The sequence below is a fragment of the Molothrus ater genome (genome assembly GCF_012460135.2).
Source record: "Molothrus ater isolate BHLD 08-10-18 breed brown headed cowbird chromosome Z unlocalized genomic scaffold, BPBGC_Mater_1.1 matZ_random_MA35, whole genome shotgun sequence".
Classification (NCBI taxonomy): domain Eukaryota; kingdom Metazoa; phylum Chordata; class Aves; order Passeriformes; family Icteridae; genus Molothrus; species Molothrus ater.
Window position 1 is genome coordinate 933104 of NW_023416471.2, and position 21623 is coordinate 954726.

At 35.9% G+C, this 21623-nt stretch overlaps 1 protein-coding gene across 4 annotated transcripts; it reads right to left on the minus strand.

The window, feature by feature from the left end:
• Positions 1-1344: 1344 nt before the first annotated feature.
• NUDT12 (nudix hydrolase 12) lies at positions 1345-16629 on the minus strand. Of its 4 annotated transcripts, none has more exons than XM_036402977.2 (7): positions 16318-16629; positions 15605-15818; positions 12412-13004; positions 11300-11467; positions 10216-10329; positions 8640-8839; positions 1345-7039 (listed from the first exon to the last, which is right to left on the minus strand). In XM_036402977.2, exons 2-7 carry the CDS (start codon positions 15808-15810, stop codon positions 6929-6931), a joined length of 1392 nt encoding a protein of 463 aa, XP_036258870.1. In that variant the 5' UTR covers positions 15811-15818; positions 16318-16629; the 3' UTR covers positions 1345-6928. The 4 variants fall into 4 exon arrangements, with proteins under 4 accessions (XP_036258870.1, XP_036258868.1, XP_036258869.1 ...); XM_036402975.2 differs by having other exon boundaries at positions 16274-16629; XM_036402976.2 differs by lacking the exon at positions 16318-16629 and adding an exon at positions 16023-16267.
• Positions 16630-21623: the final 4994 nt, after the last annotated feature.

Here is a 21623-nt window from a genome sequence, read left to right on the forward strand (position 1 = left end):
GGTCACGACATAAAGCAGAGACCACAAGCAGTCTTAGTTGGCAACACTTTATTATTGAATATGGCTGATTTTTATACACTTTCTAATTGTTTATCCTTCTTCTATCTTTACTATTGGCCACAATAAATCAACATAATACTATTGGTGAGAAGTTCTAGTGACTTAATTAACTTTCTAAAAATGTTTCATCTAGCTGCAAAGTTCTTCTATCTTTCTTCCCTCGGTCTCCTTAGTTACAGCCTTAGAGAGAGCTCCTTATCAGTTTCTTCTTACTTCTTGCTTCTCCTCGCTCCTTTAGCTAACAGGCCTGCTGTTAGCCCCTTCCACATTTATGGGGTTATATATTATTATGGGGTTATAATTATTAAAGTTGCTAAGGCTTATGCTCATCAGAAGGCCCCATGGGAAAGGCACAGCTGCAGGTTGGACAGTTGGAAGTCGCTTGAGAGGTGAGAGGCAGTTATGAGTGAGAAAAGAGTCAGCTAGAAGTGAGATCGTGATTGGCTGGAGGAACACATGGACAGTTTATGAGCAGGAAGCTGATTAGATGATAAGATGCATGGACAGCAGCACTGCAGCTGAGGCAGCCAGTGGGTGCCTTCTTTCTGTTAAGTCTCAGTTTGGTTTCAGTTATGTCAGGTAGAGATTAAAGGCATAAAAAAGGTGTGATTTTTTTACAATAAAGGGATCTCCTTCTGATGCATAAGGGGGTCCATGTCACTTGTTCCTCACTGCTACCGTGGCACTTTTTTTTTCCACACCACAAAAAGATTGCAAACACCAGTCAGTATGTCTTTGGTTCTGATTCAGATGGAAGGTTACTGTCTAAACAACTAAAACTATCACATATGCCATAAATCCACATATTTAGGAAATCCAAACCCCGTGTAATTAGATTTTGCATTATTTTTGACTTTTCTACAAGCAGAAATGGACACAATATGAATTGTTGAATAGATTTCGACCAATCTTTTGAAAAGAAATAATAGTTATATTATTCTCTACAACATATTAAAGCTATTTCCCTGCAGACACCTCACTTTGGATTCAAAAAATGCTACTACAATTGCAGTCAGTCAAATGTTTTCAAGATTATTTTAACTCAGCACTAAGAATGCAGGTACCAGCAAAGTTGCAGTGAAATACAGATTAGCAATCATGGGCTGTATATACACAGGTATTTCTGCTTTTTTAGAGAGAAGTGAAGTCAGTTGTTTGTTTTTTTTTAATTCTGCTAAATCATATGTAAAACTCATGTCCTGTAAAGCTCCTGTCTACTTATTAAGTAATTCTGCTTTTTGGTTAATTATTTTGAGCTTTTGCAACAGAAGACAAAATAATGTATTAACAAAGATAAACATTTATTTTAGATGTTGGAGATACTCAATTTCTGCAGCAGCATTTTTCATAATTACCTTAATTCAAAAATGTGCACTGCCATACACTACAACAGACTAGTAGGTAGCCTCTGTGCTGTAAATGGTCTATAAAACATTCCACCATGACTTTAACACAATTACTAAATAATTATTATTCTACACTTTACTACAATGGAAGTTCATGTATTTATTATCATAGTAAAAACATATTTATAAACAGAGAACAGAATTTGCTGTGCAGGACCTCTCTTTTCTACTGCATAAAATAATTTTCCTTAATCAAAAGCTCTGAAAATGTGTTTTAAAAATCACATAAACTTCCATTTCTATTTACATTGTTGGACATCTTCTATGTCTGTTTTAGAGACCAAAGGAAAACCTCCTAAAGTATCAGCTGATACTACTGAGTATCAGCTGGATTAGCCTGTTCATGTCAGTGAGTTTGTCATTCTGATATTCAGAGGGTTATCTATGGAATTCATGCTTTGTCAGTACCAAAAATGACAGCAGGTATCAGAAATACCCTACAGATGTGATGCAACAATTGATAATGAAACTAGTAATCTCACTATAACATACATTAACAATGACATCTATAACAACCATAACAACCATTTCCAAAAATGAAATGGAGTTTCTATACTGAAAGAAGTTACTGTCATGTAATACTACAATTCTTTCTCAATCATTCTCAAATAAATTTCCTTCTCAATTCTTTTTCAAATAAATTAATCCAATTTATTTGAGCTTCAGAATTCCTTGTCCCTCTTAACTGAAACCAGGTAAATTCAAAGTATTTGCTTATAATTGAAACTCAGCCCCCCAGAAAAACCCTGCAGAGTAATTGCATACTATAAAAATTTTACCTGAAAATGAGGTAGTTTTTTATTTTCAAAATGTCTGGGAGTACAAAATATAAATTACTGTTATGTATGAAAAATATTCCATTGTTCATAGAATGCAATATGGGCAAAATCTGTCACCCTATCCTAACTTCTAGGATTTGATTTCTGGTGTCTGAAATGGGAACCGTATTTCCTGACCATACAGTTTCCAGGGTCACTTTCTCCACCTGAGCAATTCATACAAAGTAAGTAAGGAGCAATTTAGACTTAGAGTGACAAAAGAATTTGAGACGCTTATTTCATACACTCTTTTTTAGCTTTGACAGAAGTCTTGAGAAAATACCTACACTTCTTAGCTGAACATTAGAATGCTTCTCTCCTTGGAAAGAAATAGAGATGTACTTTACCAAAGCTAGACTAGTTTGCAGGATGAGGAAATGGTAGGAGGAAAAAAATTACTATCCAGGTTTACTTAAGTGCTGAAAAATTATAATGTAAGCTTCTCTACTCAACAGGATCCTCTTCTCTCAACTCAACTCTCAATATTCCTTCTTGACTACTAATTCTGTAGTCTTATCATAGCACTCCTCATATTCCAGTGTGAAATGTTGGTTGCAGAAAGGCAATACTTCTAACAAATGCAAGTTCATATAAGGTGGCTTTAATTTTCAAAATTATATACCACTAAACTTATAGTACTTATATGCTAAAATAAGATAATCAATACAGATTTAGGAATCAAATATCCATCTTAAAAATCTATCACTTAGGAAAAAAGTCATATTTCTTTCCTGTGAAAAAAAACTGCAGAATTTCTATTTAACAAAATTTATGATGAATTGTAATAATTAGTAGCTACAGAATACTAATTAAAACAGTCTAATTTACCAGAAAAAGGTTTATACTTACCATTGCCATAAGCCAATATTCATTTTCCTCAGATGCTTGCTGTTACGGACTGTGAACAGTTTGCTTTTCTAAGCTCATGAAGGATGGGTTGGCTGTCTTACTAAGGCTTAATAGGATAAAAAGTTCAATTTTTTTTCTTTAGACTTACCCCCATAAGTACCATCAAACCCAGTCAGCAATGATATACAGTATATACATATCCTTCAAATCAATGAAGCAATAAAGGACTACCACTTATTTAACTCTTTACAGATAAAGCAGATAATAAAATAACAACTAAATTATCCAGCAGCTACAAAATGCCAGCTCCGTCTGAAAAGTCTTAATCAATCAGATTACCTAATTAAAATTAAAGATAAAAGAGGGAGCAATGTTCACAGCCTTGTTCCACTTCTTTTTCTATTTCTGTCTGCTAAGCTCAGAATCTGATTAGTATATTTAATTCCATGAAGCATCATGACTGGTCTACCTTTAATCAGCCTGTTAACATCCACCCATTTTTCCCTCACATCTTGCAGATTTCAACGTAATCAGACTTCAATCAGTAATCAGTTAATTGGCAAGAACTGACTTGTCAATGCTCCTGTAGAAAACATAATGTTCAAATTATAGAATCAACACTGGAATGATTCTACTTTTCATGTGTTTACATACATCTAGAATGAAAAATGAGTTAAAAGAAGTATGTTTATTAGGACAAATGCAAAGTTTGTAAAAATATCATAATCAGTATTATACTTACATTAAATGTCATTACATTGCATGAGATTACAGTTTCATTAGAAGTATCTGTTTTGGTTTGTGTTCAAAGACCTAATTATCTTTTCCTGCTTTATTAAGCTACTATTTCTATTATCTGTAAATTATTATAAAAACAGATAAAATACGTAATATTTTCAAATTATATATTGAATAGAAGGTAGTTCTCTTTAGTACACAGGCAAACTGGGATAAAAGGCATCTCCAGAATTTTCTGCCTTGTACATCTGATATCATGAGTACTATTTATGGTCTGATACCATTGTACAAGAAAGGGAAAAAAGTGACAGATCATTACTCACATCGTAGAAAAAACCCACTCTTTTTAGTAAGTAACACTATTCTCTTAATCTACTGCATTAACTTTGTGGCAAGAAACAGCCTGCTTTCAAAGCTGCTGCTGTCTTTTGAGTAAGTTGAACTACTGAGATCTTCTGGAGGTGTTGCCCGTACAATATTCCAGTCAGAACCACTACACTCTCTTCAACTGTTTCTAAATTTAATTTGGCACTTTCCTGAAATGCTGTAGTTGCCAGATAACCACAGCATTTGGCTCTTCAATTTGACATTTCCTGTGTAACCTGGAAACAGTAACTGTCCTTAAAATGTATAGGTAATTTTGAAATAAATTTAAACCCTGACCTGCAAATAGGGAAAGTTAAGCAATAAAATGCCAGGAAAAATCTTTCCTTAAATGGATTAAATTTATCTAACTGGCTTTCTTAGATTTGTCTTCTTCCCTGCAAATGGAATTCTTCTCTTGGTAAGGGAAAAAGGAAAAGAAAGCTTCAAAACCTTTTTCAAAAGCTTGGCTTAGATTTTGAATATCTATAAAGACTAAAAATCGTTGACATACTTAAATTATTAAACTTGAAAGATCATTAAAAGATTACTCTCAAAATCAGAGATTATTTAAGTGTTGCTCATTTTGTCATATTTTTCTGGTCTTCTTCATACATAAAAGTGTACATTTTTTATTTACTTATTAGCATTGTAACTGCACATATATACTGGTATATAGATCCTCAAAAAAAAAAAAAGTAGGCAGATTATTAACATCAGTTTTAATTAAGTTTTAATTAGGGATACTGTGTTTGGAGTTTCACTTTTAGAAGCACATCTCTATAGCCACTCACCATAATTTTCTACGCAAAAAACTATTCCAATAGTTTTAAAAGTATTCCTATGGATCTTAGTCATGTACATTTAGCTACCTCAAAGCCACAAACTACTTATTTTTATGCTACCTATATTTGCTCTACACTTTATCCTCCTTCTTCCATCTGGCTCCTCACTCCCTTGTTCATCTCTCCAAATGTAATCACCACAGCACTAGTTGAAACTTCCTTTCACTGCTCAGCTTCCACCACTTTTTGCATACTTTCCAATATTCTCCTTTACTCTATGAGCAACCTCCAACTGATAATTGCCATTGGTACCATACAGTCTTGCTGGTACATGCTTTCCATAACTCGCTTTCTCTGTAAAAGCAAATTTTAAAGGAGCACTGTATTGTTTCCTTCTCCTTGCCAGACAAGAAATAGCCTGTATTTATTTTTACATATGGCTAAAACAAGGAAGAGAATGAAGCAACATAACATGTCAAATACTCCAAATCTGTCAGGAAGGCTTCTTGCTTTAAAGTTTCTTAGGTACTGCCTTACAAAAAAAACCATGAAAACTGCTGAGCATAATGTGACATGGATGGGGAAAACAAAGTACAATCAGAATTTGTACAACAGTTTTACTGATTCCAGGTTCCTGAGAATTTTGGAAAAAAATGTGACACCATTCACTGTTAAAAACAAATTACTCCAAATAAACAAATCACAAAATAATAAGTTTACATTTGTCACTACAACTTCTTCAGGTCATTTGCATTTCTTTTGATATCACTGCAATGACTGCAGAATGAGAGAGTACTATTACATAATGAAATTAATATTAAACCAGTATACTTCTCTTTTTAGAACATCAACACTATCTTAAATAACTTGATAAATTAAGGCACAAATCTGAACTGTAGCATTAAAAACACATAAATACATATTTTAATTAACATATCCCTGCAGTCTTATAGCTGCAGTTAATATACTTCTTTCAAATATAAGATTCTTAATAGCAGTAACAATCTTGGCATCTCTATTTCCATAATGAACTTTGTGCATATTTTGAGATACGTCTTGTTCTTCCTTCTCCATTATTCTGTAATTTCATTTCTAATTATCAGAGAATGAAATTACTCACTGCCTAGCATCAATAAGTACATTATTATCTTATGAAAACACTAATACTTAGGCATTCAGGGATGGTTCTCCAACACCTTTTTCAAAAACAAAGTATTGTGTTATACCTTTAAATTCAGGCTGACATACAATTGGATAAGTGCAGGCCAAGTCAGAATGTACGAGTAAATGGTCTGCTTTGAGCATTAACATAAATTATTAATATAAAAGATACGAAGTACCACATAGTTACATATGCTTTCACTAGTTACATAGTTTCACTAGTTACATATGCTACTGACTTTAAAATAACCATACTTGGTAAGGCTTACAGCACTGAATGTAGATTTTTGTGACAGGTCAAATTTAAAAAATGGAGATAAGCAAAAATGAGAAAGAAACAATTAAGGCCAAAGAGGAGGATGTAAGTAGAGAATTCAAATAGCAGGCAAGGTCAGACAGCCCTCTTTGTAATGCTGTGAATCCTTCCAGTGGGGGAAGACCAAATCAAACATAAAAAGTGTAAAGAAAAAGGCATAATAATTTCATTCTAGAACAAGAAACACAGCCTGTACTCAACAAGGTACCAATTCTACTTATTTGGTGCTTGCTTGCTTGAGATAATTATTGGGTTTTGTCCAAATCTAATTCAGGTCTGTAAACACCTACAAAGATTGCATGGTTTAGCTCTGGAACCAACGTAAAGGCTCAGAAAATCACTTGGTTACACATTCACTAGACAAAAAGTTCTAATTTGTTCCTAATTAAGCATTCAGTAGAAGAAGTAACTTAAAGAAATCAATTATTTGAACTAAAGATTAGCATTCATTCCAATCCAATGTTTCATCAACTGGTGTGCAATAGCTCGACTTGGTGGTACAAAGAAAGAACGCTGGTTTCCTTTAATGAGAACTTCCACGACCTGCAATAAAAGCAGATTTTTTAACTTTAGAAGATAGCATTATAAACTATACAGAATCTAACATTGTATTAATACAGAAATTATCTTCCTATAATGATCCATCAGTCTGCCACTGCTATACCTATTAAAGAGCTACTAAGAGATTCTCCAAGGTAAATGCAGAGAAAGTCCACCATTGTGTGAATTATGACATTTTTGAGCCTAATGTGCTCCAAAGGATACCTTCTTCCTAACAGAACTGTGGAGACTGCTAGTATATTATTTAAGGTTTCTGTGAAGCTTTTTTATGGCAAGGACCACCAGATGGTGCTCTACACTGTGACAAAAATATTTTTTTTAATGTTTACATGTAGTGCCATGGAGATGTGTTTTCTTGGTCATCTGAAGAAGTTGCAAGTAACATGTGAATTCACTTTCATCACATTTTTGAAGCTTATTTCCAGCTGTATGCCAATCTGCATGCAACTAGTTGTATTCAGAACTGATATTCCTTTAAAATAATGCTCCCAGTGTTAACAGAAACACACTGAGATTGTAGGTGATTAACTTTGCCTTCAAGGTGACTTACAGTCAAAATGCTTTGAACAGCTAGGCAGATGTCCAGTGTTATTAAAAGCTTAGCTTCTAAGTTGCCTATAGGAAAACCTGTGAAAACTAAGTTGTGCAAGCAACCTTTCCTTCTACTCATGAACTGAAGTATTTCTGTGAAAGTATTTCTTTTCTGCCTCACTTTTATTTGACTGTATTTTAACTACTGATGGAAGCTAAGTGTAGGATTTCTTATTAATGCACAGTAAGCTGCATTTAATAACAGAGTATTAAAATAGTACTGCATGAAAAAAAAATATATTCAATCTAATTAATTCCCAGAGTCCTTACTTTAACTTCCACCCTCATAGCATATCTGGTAGCATGCCTGGTTTGAGAAACTGTAATGAATAATGGTATTAAATACTACTACTGCATGAAAAGCACAGGCTTGCTAAGGACACAGGTTAAAATAACTTGACTATCTCTCAGAAGGGAAAGATGAAGAGCAAACTGGCAAAAACCTCATAAAATGAGCATGAAAGTAACTCAGACATTACTGTGAATAACTATCTTTTTCTGGTTGTGTCTAACCTACACTGACAATATATTGCCTCTCAACCCTCCAACTATGATTTATCAACCTAGTCACAAAACAACTAATAATACCCCTAGACAGAAAAGGACACAAATGAGCCCTAATTTTAACATCCCTCATAATCTTCTTTCCTACTCATTAATCTTCTAGGCCTATTACCTTACACATGTACCCCAACCACCCAATTATCTATAAACTTAGCCCTAGCTTTCCCCCTATGACTAGCCACCCTCCTAACAGGACTGCAAAACCAACCCTCTGCCTCACTAGGCCACCTCCTGCTAGAAGGCACCCCTACTCCACTAATCCCAGCCCTAAGGCACCCCTACTCCACTAATCCGAGCTCTGCTGTATGATAAAACGAAGAGTACACATGCTTATTTGACTTGCTGAAAAAGCAAGTGTCTGTTGTATGCCAGAACCAATACAGTCACAGACTAATCAATAGAAGAAGAAAATGAAATTGAACTTCACCTGTTCTCTAGTGAACCAGCGGGCATCCTCTATTTCATTCTTGTCAACTTTAATTTCTGTGGACACTGCAACAGCTAAGCAGCCAATCATGAGGGAGGAAGGCATTGGCCACGGCTGACAAGAGATGTACTGAACATGGGCAACTTTGACTCCAGCCTCCTCCTCTACTTCTCTTCGAACAGCATTTTCTATGGTTTCACCTTATCAAAAAGGGCAAAGAACAAGCAGCTCATGAAAATACTCCAAGCAATGATCACATGCTGTGCTTTGAACTGACTCAAAAGATTTGAAACTGCCCAAGGCAATTATCTATAAAGATCTAGTTCACAGATCAGAGCAAAGACCTCAGCACAAGACACAAAAGTCCAATAAGGTAAAACAGCCAAAAAAGCAAAATGGAACTTTGAAAAGAAAGTGTAGTAATTTCTCCACAATAATATTTATTTTCTGAATTGATAATTCCTTATGCACACAAACCATTATCACTATATCTAAAATGTCAAAAATTGAGTAGAAAATACATAATTCCTATAATTATTCTTGAAACATTCATTTGTAACTAGCACTGTGTTAATTTCTGGATTTTCAGTATGATTGCAACAGCATGTATTACAACTTGAAAAATCAGTATTTAGAATTACAATAGTAAGAAAACAGAGATTTAGAATACTTGCTAACATTTCTGTGTTGTATTATTCCCTTTGCCTGACTCATTCTTCATTGTCTTAATACATGCAGACAATACTGTAAATTGAAACTGCAATGGAAAGCTCTGCTTCCATATCCATAGAAAACTGTAGATGCATGTGCGCGGAATGCTGATGGTCACCAGCCTACATAGGCACATATGCACTGTGCTGTAACTGCTGGTTACAGGTTCATTAAAGGACACAGTCCATCCATCAGAAATAAATATCTTGACTTCTTTCAAATAATACCTGAATAAACTTGTCCATGCTGTCACTGTATGTCAACCTGCACATGTTTACTGAATATATTTATTCACTATAATTTCACTGGTGATAAAGATCTATTCACAATACAGAATATTTTGCAAGTTGATCTGCAGGTACTTATAATTGTAACTAATTTCAACTATTATTGCTTGACATAGCTATTGAAAAATCTCTTTATCTTTCTTTCAGAATTATGGAATGTCTACTTATCTTCCATAGAATCAATCAGGCCCTAAACATGTAAGTATATGCTTAACTTCATGTTAGCTTTAACTTAGACTTTAACACTTACTTTTCCTATGCTAAAATCCTTTGCCTAAAGTATCACTGGCCAAGGTGACATGTTTTAAAATATTTTTTTTTCTTTTAAGTAGTGATTTAAGACTACATGATTTGAAAACTGTTCAGTATTTTTATTTACTCAAGTTGCTCTTTGCTTTTTTTTAAATAACTCAACAGCTGCAAAGTACAGAATGGGTATATTCATTGTAACAACTCATCTATCAGGAAGCAAAAAAACTTCAATTTGAGAGAACACAAATTATAGTTCTTTGTAATTGTAAAGGTATAATACTTTCATTGAGAAAATACATTTGATAAAGGAAAACAAAATTACTCACCAGGTTCTACAAATCCGGCAAGGCAGGTAAACATTCCTGGGGGAAATCTCCTCTGCCTACCTAAAAGGCAATGGTTGCCATCTGGATGGATGACTTGCATTATCACAACAGGATCTGCAAAGGACATTAAATTAATATATTTCAACATTTGAGAGACTTAATGCAGTAAAAACTTCTAGTCTATTCCATACCAATGCATATAAGGGCAAAAATTATATTGAAATCATAACTGTGTCTGTACCCAGAGTAAGCTGTTATTTCATTTCACTTTGGGGTTACCCTCCATGCAAGATATTCTTTATATGGTTGCGCAACATACATGCTTAATAGAAGCAGCTTACTAACCAAGGCTTGAAATGCAGGACAGAAATTACCTGTAACCAAAGGACACAATTTGCTAAGAGTCAGTACTAATCAGCAATACTAACCTGTGCATCCAGCATATACCAACAGTTTCTGCAACAAACTCGTTTATCATCTTCTCTTCACCACAGAGGTCTGAAGAATGTCTTTTTGACTAAACACCTAATAACTAGACACTTTGCTGACAACATAAATACTGACTAAATACTGACTACTTTCCACCTTTGATTTCATTTACTCTTTGCTATCGGTTTCTCATATGATGTTGCACTTTGACAAATTTTCTCACTTCTGGTCATTGTATCTTTTTCTTTCCAACTAGTAAAACTTTAAAATATTACTAACGTAATATTTTCTCCTATTGGTCTAAGCAGCCCTATCAACTTGTGATCTTTTCTCCTTTTTACTGTCATCTAGTTTTAAGTAAAAAAGTAAAATGTGACCCTTTATACTGCCAATTCTCATTTATACTCTTGGAACTTCTAACTGATATTAGTTGTTGAAATAAGGTTTGCATTATCACAGCAATTCTGTATCACAGACTACTGAAAGAAAGAGAAGCCCAAACTACTTAATCCTAAACAGAGCTGAAACACACACAGCCTGTGGAGAAACAAGTATGGAAGACCTAGAACAGAAGTAAGCAGCTGAAATAACTAGAAATAAATTGATATACATGCATAGCAATTTACAAGCAAATGATTTGAGTGAATATTCTTACCAACTCTTGGATATGATGTGTTGTGAACTCCTTGGAGACTGGGACAACCTTCTTTTAAGCAAGTTTTCTTGTAACCCCCTTCTTCAATCTTGGTTGCACTCCCACATGTTGGACAGAATCGGTAACGCTGGTGCCATGCTAGAACAGATCTCGCCTGGGCTATTACTCCTTTAAAACAATACATTGAGAGTGCACAAAATCAAATACTAATTCATGTTAAGGTTTAAAAAAAAAATCAAATGCTGAGTTTTAACACAAAAAATCAGAGTGTGGTTTGGCTACAGGAGAAGTTGAGCAAAATGAGTTATGCAGACCTTTTTCTTTGCAGCACAGCAAACACAATAGAACATAGTATTAAAGAGCTACAGGGCAATTTACACATATTCAGGAACAAATTCATCCAGATCAATATACCCTGTTTCTCACAGAAGTCTCTTTGTGTAGGCAAACTGCCAAAATTACATGTATCAAGTCTTCTTCAGATGACCATTTTAGGGCTACTACAGGTATTGACATAATAATGCATTGTTCCATTTGAACTTAAGGTTCAAGTTGAGCTTTTCTTTATCCTTATGTAAAAACATAACTGCTACAATAGCAGTCATTAACAACATTTATTATTAATGTCCTTACTAACATAGATTCACTTTGGTATCCTAAATTTTCAACACTTTCTTGTCAAATGAGTATCCAACACACTATTATGAAGGACTTAGGTTCTCATTTCCTATAATTAATAATTTCATAATTATTAATTTTAATTAACGATTTCATTACTGAAAACTCGGTAATGACAGTTTTTTCCCTTTATGTTTACAATGTTCGCGCATTAATAGTTAAATAGTACCGTTTAAAACCCATGATGATCAATAGGTTTTACAGTCTAATACTGTCATTGCAGAAATTAGTCCTTTGCAAATGCAAATGTTCTTACATACAAAATTCTTCACAAAACCACTACCAGGCTTTTAAAATCAAAATATTTCTAAAACCACTGAAAACACAATTTCTTTGCAGTGTTTTGTCTTTTCTTTGAATTAATACCTCAGGAAATACCAAAAGGAATCTTTCTGATTATGCATTTTGTACTTGCTGCATTTTATGCACCTTACCAGCTTCTTTTTCAGGTAACTGCAGTAGCGCTGGCATCGGTGGGTGAAGAAAGTAACAGTCCTCATGCTTCTGTTTAAATTTTTCAGCAGAAGCAGAATCTATGCTAAGAGCAAACCAAGCAACTAACCCATCTTCATCTTCTTGCTGAACTCTTCCACTACAAGCAGCCATCAGGTTCTTATCAAACTGAAGGTCCACTCCAAGAAAAACCAAGGTACATTCTTCAGTTTGGCTCATGCACAGTTCCACATCCTTGTGGCACAACCTGCAAAGCTTTACTTCTGGTTGCTGCGAGCTCTCTCTTCCCCCACCCAAAGTAACCAAGGGACTTAGATTTGAGAAGAGGATGTACACTGTATCTGGATGGCTTTGTTTTTTACTTAGCCACTTAGAATCTGTTCTTTTATCACTCCTTCTGTCCAGAAGTGTCATGCCAAAATAATTTTCATATTCTTTCACATCATTTGACAAAAAACTAGGTTTCTGATCACCTTTCACATTAGCCAACAAATTAGCTATGTGTTTGTACCCCCAAAATTTAGCAATGTCCAGAGCTGTCTGCCTTGATTTATTAACGATGGATCTGTCACACCTGAATAAACAGAAAAGAGCCGAGGTTACCAGAATAAATATGTTTAGAAAGGGTCCTGTTGCTGTATTATTCTTACAGCATACATATCTGACACTATTAAGGTACAAGAACTTCTAGACACTGTCAATACTGGGATAATCTTTAGGCAAAATGTTTAGCATCATGGTAATAAAATATAATTTACTTCTTCCTTTGCCAAGGCTGTATTTCACATTTTTGTTGATCCCTTCTTGTTGATCCTCTCCAGATTATCATTCACCAAAATTCATGAAGTAGTACAAAGGCAATGAATTTATTAAAATTCCACATACTGTATCATTAAAAAAAAGGCTCAAAACCAGAGCTTAAAAAGTCAGGCTATAGGTCTGCTCCTCATAATCAGTAATCAAAAGGGGAAAAAAAAAGAAGCCTAACCAGCATTACCTTCTAGAAGCTACTGGAAGCAGCAATAAAACATTTACAATAAAATATTTTATTGAGGTTAATTGGCTTGTTCAGCCTGGAAAAAAGAAGACTGAGGTCAGCCCTTACTGGGGTGTCCAACATCCTCACAAGGGCAAGCAGAGGTGCAGATACTAATCTTTTCACTCTGATGACCAGTGACAGGACACAAAGCCGGACTTCAAGGAATGTTTAGACAACACTCTCAAACATGGGCACATGGCGGGATTCTTGGGATGACCTGCACAGCTGCAGGAGTTGATCCTTGTGGTCCCTTCTAACTCAGGATATTGGATAATTTACCATAAAATTAGAATCAAGAATACAGCCTCTCCTTAGTGACAGAAGCTGGTTCCTGTAGGGATTTTTTAGTTACCCAGATGTCTGTAAAGTGAAACAGGTAAGGGATATGTTGCCTCATCACATACATTTAAATACTAAAACCAAAAAGAAACCCAAACTTTAAATAGGTTGAGGCTGACTGGGAGGTTAAAATAATACAATTTAATTATTTGCTAATCTTAAATTGGTAAGTAAAACAGAAATGTCACTGTAAATTACAAATTATGTAATAAATACTAGACTCATCAGTTTTTAATACCAGAAGATGCCAGTATTATTAATGTTGCTGATACACAGTTAACTGTACCACAGGCAAGACCATTTTGAGATTTTATATTAAACTCAGTAGTTTTTGAGGGAATTTGAGTATACTGTTTAGAAAACTACTCAAAACTTAAATTACAAGTTTTTGCTGCTAAAGCAACTCTTTGCATGACCAGTAACAGGACTTACGGGAATGAAATTAATCTCTCTCAGGAGAGGATTAGGTTGGCTATCAGGAAAATGTTCTTTATCCAGAGGGTAGCTGGGCACTAGAAGAGGCTCCCCATGGCAGTGCTCACAGGACCATGGCTGACAGAGCTCAAGAAGTGTTTCGACAAAGCTCTCAGGCACACGGTGTGATCCTTGGAGACAGTGCTGTGCAGGACTATGAGTTGGATTTAATCCTTGTGGGTCCCTTTCAACTTAGGACATTCTATGATGCTACAGTTCTGTGACAAAAACGCAACTAGATTTCTAGAATTATTGTCTGTAATGTTATGAAATATTATCTTCATAGACATTCATGTTTGTATAACCAGCAACTATAATTGTCAAAATAATTATTCTAAGCATTAACTAAAAGAAGAGCAATGAGGGTACAGCATCATTTCATGAACTATATTCAATTGCCTAACAGAGCAACCATGAAAAGGAATTTAAAAGTGATATTCACCTTTTATTTTATTAAGAAAAGCTTAAGATAAAAAAACTGATAATCCTATTTACGAACTGATAAATTTCCCAGCATCACAAAAGATTCCTCAATACCCAAAATCTTGCACTAAGATACCCTCTACGTAATGGAATGTACCGATTATAGTAGAAACCAGTGGTTCATCTAATGCCCCACTCTGAGCCCCAGCAGAGGCTACAGGCCTTGGCTATGACTGAAAAAAAAAATCAAGAGTGGGTGGGATGATTACTGGAGGATGTGGAATGCTATGCCTGAAGTCAGTCATTAACTACAGAATGAACTAAACTTCCTTTTTTCTGTAAGTAGGAGTTCAGAACGGAACAGCCTGGGCTTGAATAATGTTAAACTCAGTTAAATGCATTTGATTTTAACTTAGTTTTAAAGCATTTTCCATTTGGAGTAATTTTGGAAAAGGTGAGTCTGTGATGTCCTACTGAAGAGTCAGCAAACATTCTACACTAACAAAGATTCAAAATTCAAACTGGATTACAAATCAAGTTTAGAGAAAAAATTTAAGTGGAACGATCAAATACATCCAATTTATCATACAGCAGTTGAAATTAGGGTGCAAACTCTGTTCTATTCTGTTGGCCTCTGTGAAAAGTGACAACATATCCTTGAATATCAAAGGAGTAACTTTAGAGATGCTTATAAGTTTTAGACTTTCTTAGCAAAAATAAAAAGCATGATGCAACAGCAGAACCCAGTTATAAAATGACACAGAATAAACTTTCCTGAGTTTTATCCCTGAAAATTCAGCCATTATCTGTCTGGTAAATTTACTTCTGAGACAAAACTGATAGGGGCAAAAAGGGGGTGCAAAACAGAGCTCTTGAATAGGTTCTACTAAACAGCTTACCCCTCTTGAAGAAGAACCTGCACAACCTCAAGGTGTCCATTTCTAGCACCGTACATGAGGGCTGTCCAGCCATTCCCTGTGGCTGCATTGACCAGTGATGGCGAGTGCCTGAGCAGCACTTTCAGCCCGGCTGTGTCACCAGCAGCAGCAAAGTCATGCAGCTGAGAAACCATGTCCTGATGCAGGTTCTTTTCAAAGTCAGTCATTGTGCCTTCTAAGATTAAAAAAAAGAAAATAAAAGTGCCAGAGAGCATACCTCCCACTACTAAGACGATTTAAGCAAAAGATTGAACTTTAATCCTGTACAGAAAATCAGTATTATTACCAAAAATACAGATACAAGAAATTCTTATGATTGGTGCGATATTATTATTCCAAATCTTTGTCCCACCCATCTCCAAACATTGTGAAACTTTACCTTAACAATCAAAACCAGTTTTAAAGAGGATTGAGGACCAGAATATTTCACTGTGGAAATGAAGATTCTGAGTGTGAAAACAATACATCAAGGTTTCTAAACCAAAAGCACACAGGCACATAGATACAGAGAGACAGACAGACAGACACACGCACACATGCACGCACGCACACGCACACACAGACACTGCTGCCGTGACCGCTGCGCAACGCATCGACAGCTTCTACTTCCTCAGGTCCCGCTCCACTCACTTCCTCAGGGCCGCGACCCGACCTCAACAGCGGGACCACGTTACCGTGCGCAGCCTCCGCGGGCGGCCAGGCCCTATGCCGTTCCCACCGCGCCCGGCAGCGCTGCGGAGGAAGGCCCGCTCCAGTGCGAGCCCGAGAGACACGGAGCAGGGCCGGAAGGGGCCGAGCGGAGCCGAGCGCGATTGCCACGCCCGGCCTTTCAGGCGGGCGCTGGGCTTGAGACGCAGCGTGTTCCCGGAGGGAATTGCCAGTCGTTCCCCGAGCGCCGCTGCTGGATGGGTTGGGTCGATACACAGGGTTAAAGGGCAAGCAGGCATTTTGTCCGCCGGGCGGCAGTGGTTATAAGGAAATGATCAGATTGATTTTTAGCATTGCTTTACCGCGCTAGCAGAAGGCAAAGGTGGGTGGCAAGAGAATGCGGAAGTAGTTGTGGAAAAGGTGCAGCTATTGACATGGCAGGGGAGAAGAGTTAGCGGCGAAATCGGAATGATGTAATCAGCCAGAGGTGTGTCCTGACTAGTCAGGAATATTCTACGAACACCAGAGGTTTATGTCCAAAAAGAGGAGTCCTTCAACTTTTTTTTCGAATAAAGGGGGAGACTCCACAGGGGCACATGGCCTCGGGATTTTTTCTCTCGAAGTTTCAGAGGGCGCAGCCTCATTTTATTCCAAACTATATGTTGCCCTCTTCCTTTCCCCATTGCTGAGGTACTAGAAAGGTACCACCTTAGGAACCACCTACCACGTATCCCCCCTTGAATCTACTGTCATTTTACCCCAAAGAGCAGAAGTTCAGGCTTGTGCAGACCCTTGTCTGTCTCAGGAGTGTGAAAAATGTGTATTTTATAATTGCCTTTTTGCAAATATTAAAATGAATATTATATGTGTTGTGTTAGAAAGTAGTGCTGTATTAATTCTCTTCAGTAGTGTGTTAAGTATAGTTTTAGGTTATAAGAAATTTTAAAATAGAATCTATGTTATGTAGGATACTTTTTTTAAAGAAAGGACTCAGTGAGATAGCAGCCACAGGACACCTAAATCTTTCAGAGAAAAAGAATTTATTGCCCTCTTATCAGAAGAAACGAACTTCTTCCCACCTTGAAGGCGCTGTTAGGATTCGGAGGAAGAAGTTGATGATGACCATACAGAATCCTATGTTTGAATGGAATTTATGCATCATGTATGAAGTGTATGAATATGCAACAGGCTATTGTTTTTAAGGGTTAACAGGTGTCCTTTTTCGGGCTTGTGCTGTCCAGAAAAAGGTACCCGGATGTCCATAACTCTTTGTTTCTATTGTCTCATATTGTCCTAATTCAAATTGTCCAAATTATTATTACTCTAATTATACTACTATTTTTATAACCATTTTATTACTATTAAACTTTAAAAAAAATTAAAAACAAGTGATTGACATTTTTCACAGGAGCCAAGCACTCTGGGCTCTGCAACAAACCTGCTGCCCAAAGTTAGTAGAGACACTGTAACCCATTTCAAAGATGCTAACACCCACACCTTCACCCATCATATTGTTTGTAAAGACATTAGCTTCCCTCTCACTAAGAAAAACCTTGGAAAATCGAGGCAATATTAGTCCTATAGAAATGAACATGGAATTGTTGTCCTAATGCATTTGCACCTGGAGAGTGCAGGGAAATAAAAAGGTGTAGCTTTCGAAAGGTCAAAATAAAAGTTTTGTACTGTACAGGGTAATCCTGCAAAACAGATTGCGGTTATTCCCATTGCCTAAAGTTGGAATGCAAAGGTTAATCTAAAACCAATTCTGACATGCAGAGAAAAGACTCCACAACCAGCAAGGTTGAAAAGTAGGTATTTTATTCAGCGCACTGGATGCATGGGGGATCACTCCACCACAAACGTGTGTGTCCATTGTTGTCATTTACCTCGCTTTTATACACAAAGATATTTCATATTCAAAATAATTATGAAAAGTCTATACATATTCATAACATTTCCCCAGAAAGGCATGTTTTATTATAATGAGTCCTGGGAAGTAATTTCCATAGTCCCCACCTTTAGCTCCTTTTGATTGCTCCTGTGTAGTGCCTCCTGGTGGTCATGGGCTGGAGGCTTTAGGATGAAGTAAGCTTCTCTTCTTCATGCTGAACTTTTCATCTCTGTTCTTCATGCATGTTCCTTGGACCCTTGGCATTTGTCCAGACCACAAAGCCAGTTTTGGCTAGTTTAAGATGCTCCAGGAAACTAGTCCTTACTCTTACCAGGGACCAGTGCTTGTTTTTATCAGGAACTGTCCATAACAGGCCTTTCTAGCCCCTTTATCAATAGAACAGGCCTTAGCCCCTTCATCAGTTCTTCCATCAGTATTACATTAATGGTTTTCCCACTTGGATTTGTATTAAACATGAATAGCTAACTCATATGAATCTTTGTGAGATATTCACCATTGTATTCAAATAATAACATGATTGGTCATCAGCTTGTTTTTAAATGTGGCTCTCAGAAGCTCCATAAAGTTTCTGTTTTAGCAATAGAGTTTTAGCTGGAGATACATACATATATAAAAGTATGTATATATAGAGGTATATGTATATATCTACATAACCTATTACTCAAGAGCAGTGTCATTTATGATTCAAGAGTATTGCAGAAGTTTAGTAATGTATGAACAGGAATAAATAGTACAAGGAAGAAGGTTTTATGTCTTGCTGATGGTAGGATACACTCTCTGTGTCCTGATATCATGTCAGCAGTTCCCAAGGTCCATGATTTTAAGTACTTCTGGTGGAATTCATGTCATTTTCAAGTGCATCCTTGTGAAAACAACTTAGTACCCCTTGTTTAAAATACCAGCAACTATAATAAGTTCAATGTGACTTCAAAATTGTAACAGTGAGAAACAGGTCACTATTTGAAAATTTTTTATAAAAGTTTAATAAGAGATAAAAGGGACAATATCCACTGCTGGGGTGCTTGACAATCTGCCAAAAGTATACCATAAGGTTCAACAATTTTCTTACATATGTTTCATTACATTGGTTAAATGCTTATTAGTGAGGGTTATACATATTGAAACATTCCTGTGAGTTTACAAAAGAGTAGGAACTCTTTTGTTTGGTTTTAACCTTTGACATGCCATCCTGTAGATTAAATCAATATATTTTATTTCTTCTGGAGGGTCCATTCTATTGTTTTGACACTTCCTAATAACTGGAGAGTCAGCAGTAAATTTTTCTCTTAAGTGTCCTGGTCCTTGTCACTGTTATAATTCAGATAAGATAGTCCACAACTGTGAGAAACAGCAAAGCTATTTCACACCAATATCTGAGATACTTACACCAATAAAAGCATTTTTACATTACACAACCTCTATTTTAGTATTGTGATAAGGCCTAAGATATATGTTTATCACACTACTATTTATGTAAGCTATATAGTGCATACATTAGATGACAGATTATATTGTACCAAAAAGCAGTTTAAAGGAATTACAAATTGTACCATATCAAAATCTTTGTGGTCAATAATAACTAGCAAAAGTCAATACATAGATGCAAAAGCCAATGCTATTTTGTCATTTAGAACAGTAACATACAAACTTGTGAGTTTGAAAATAATTTGTTTCTACTAACAGATGTAGTTACTTCACTGGATAAAAGGTTACAAATTCTTGTGAATATGTCAATCTCTATTTAATAATCACTGAGCTGAATTTTCTAAGGGCAATTTAATTTTATTTAGAATGGAAATATGTAATAGTAACTTGCTTTAAAAGCTGTTTTTAGCTTCGGTGTAGTCAAGAGCTAAGTAAAACTCACTGATGAGGTCAAAACAGTGCTAAATGTAGCTGTGCCATAGTTCTTGAATTTTGTAGAAAATAAAGCCTGTACTGGCCAGTATTCATTCAACTTCACTGAATCTGTTAGCTCTTCAGTAGTGGAGAGCATGGTTGTAGAGATGTAGTGCAAGGCTTCAGGAGTCCAAGATTGTCAGTATGAGAATAGAAATGAATGCAACATCACTAATTTACACTGATCCTGAAAGAAATGGCTCCATGTTGATAGTGACTAATGACAGTCTTTTCAAAACGCTTGCTGATTGCTGTGGACAGCAGTCAAGGAGTAGTATCTGAATGTCTTGATGCCCTATTCATTTGGTGCTGCAGCCTTTAGAAAAAAATTGCATGTGCTGTAAATAGTGTACCTAAATGCCATCGGGAGCACTGCAGTGATTGGGAAAAATAAGTATTGGAGTGCCTGCAAGAAATGAGACAATTGTGCTTCTGTCTGGTCTGAGTTACCTTCTAAATCTCTTGAGATTTAGCTGAGGTAGATGTCTGAAAAAGACACCAATAACTCTCCTTTAGGTTAATAGAATTATTAAAAATAATGTAAAATGTCATTATTTTTATATTTATATTGTCTAGATTCTTTAGAGCGAGAATCTGAATTGTACCCATTTTAGTGTAGGGGCTAGGTTACACACAAGAATTATCTATTTTTAATGCTTTTCAATAAAACAGTAACAATATGACAAAAGGTTTGTTAGTTCTTCATTTGGGCTTGCATTTCATTCTTAACCTTTTAGTTCCACCCATGTTTCATGAAGGCTCTGTTCAGAGTTGATGTGCTAGGTAAAGTTTAAAAGAAGCTCTGATTTTAAGTTGTTCATTTTAAGTGAAAAAAGTGAGACACTGGATGTGTGAAAGGACTGTGTTGTCAAATATTTTAGTTTATGTACATTGTGATTAGTGTATTGTAATAGACTATGGTTTTCGCACTTCTTAGTATCAAAATAAAATTTTGATTTGTCTTAAGGAGTCAAAGTTGTTATGAGGGAAGCAGAAATCAGTATTATCAGGCACTTAAGCATTCTGTAATAGTATGCTTTGAAGTTGTAAACAAGGACTTTGGGACAATACAACTAGTGCCTTTCCTAAGCATCTCTCTGATTAATTTCCAAGCAGTCCTCCCTGAGAAACATTTGGGCAAATACTAAAGGGCCTGATCCAAAGCACTCATTGGTCTAAATATGAGTTTCTTGGTATTGAAGAGATGGAATCCTTTTGGTGGGAGTTTTTACTTTCTTGTAGGAAAGAGCTGTAATAAAGCTGTATGACAGTATTTATTATGAGAAAAATCCATTTACATATATCAGTTAATTTCAAAATACTTTTTTTAGTACTAACTCTGGACCTCAGCAGTCTAGAGAATAGGGAGAATAGGAATTCTTTCAACTCAAAATGCTTTCAGTCAGCTGAGCAAGAAGTTTCTTACAGCTGTGGAAGGTACTGCAATACATGCTGTGTCTGACAGTCTGACAAGATAAAAGGCATGTAGAATCTGCCCAGAACATGTTCCTGAAAAGTGAA

Coding starts and splice junctions, on each gene's coding strand:
- NUDT12 (XM_036402974.2), bottom strand. CDS start 15,858: ATGCTCTCTGGCACTTTTATTTTCTTTTTTTTAATCTTAGAAGGCACA. Junction 8,840..10,215: donor TGCCGGATTTGTAGAACCTG/GTGAGTAATTTT, acceptor CTTTTTGATAAG/GTGAAACCATAGAAAATGCT. Junction 7,040..8,639: donor GCTGGTTCACTAGAGAACAG/GTGAAGTTCAAT, acceptor CTTTTATTGCAG/GTCGTGGAAGTTCTCATTAA.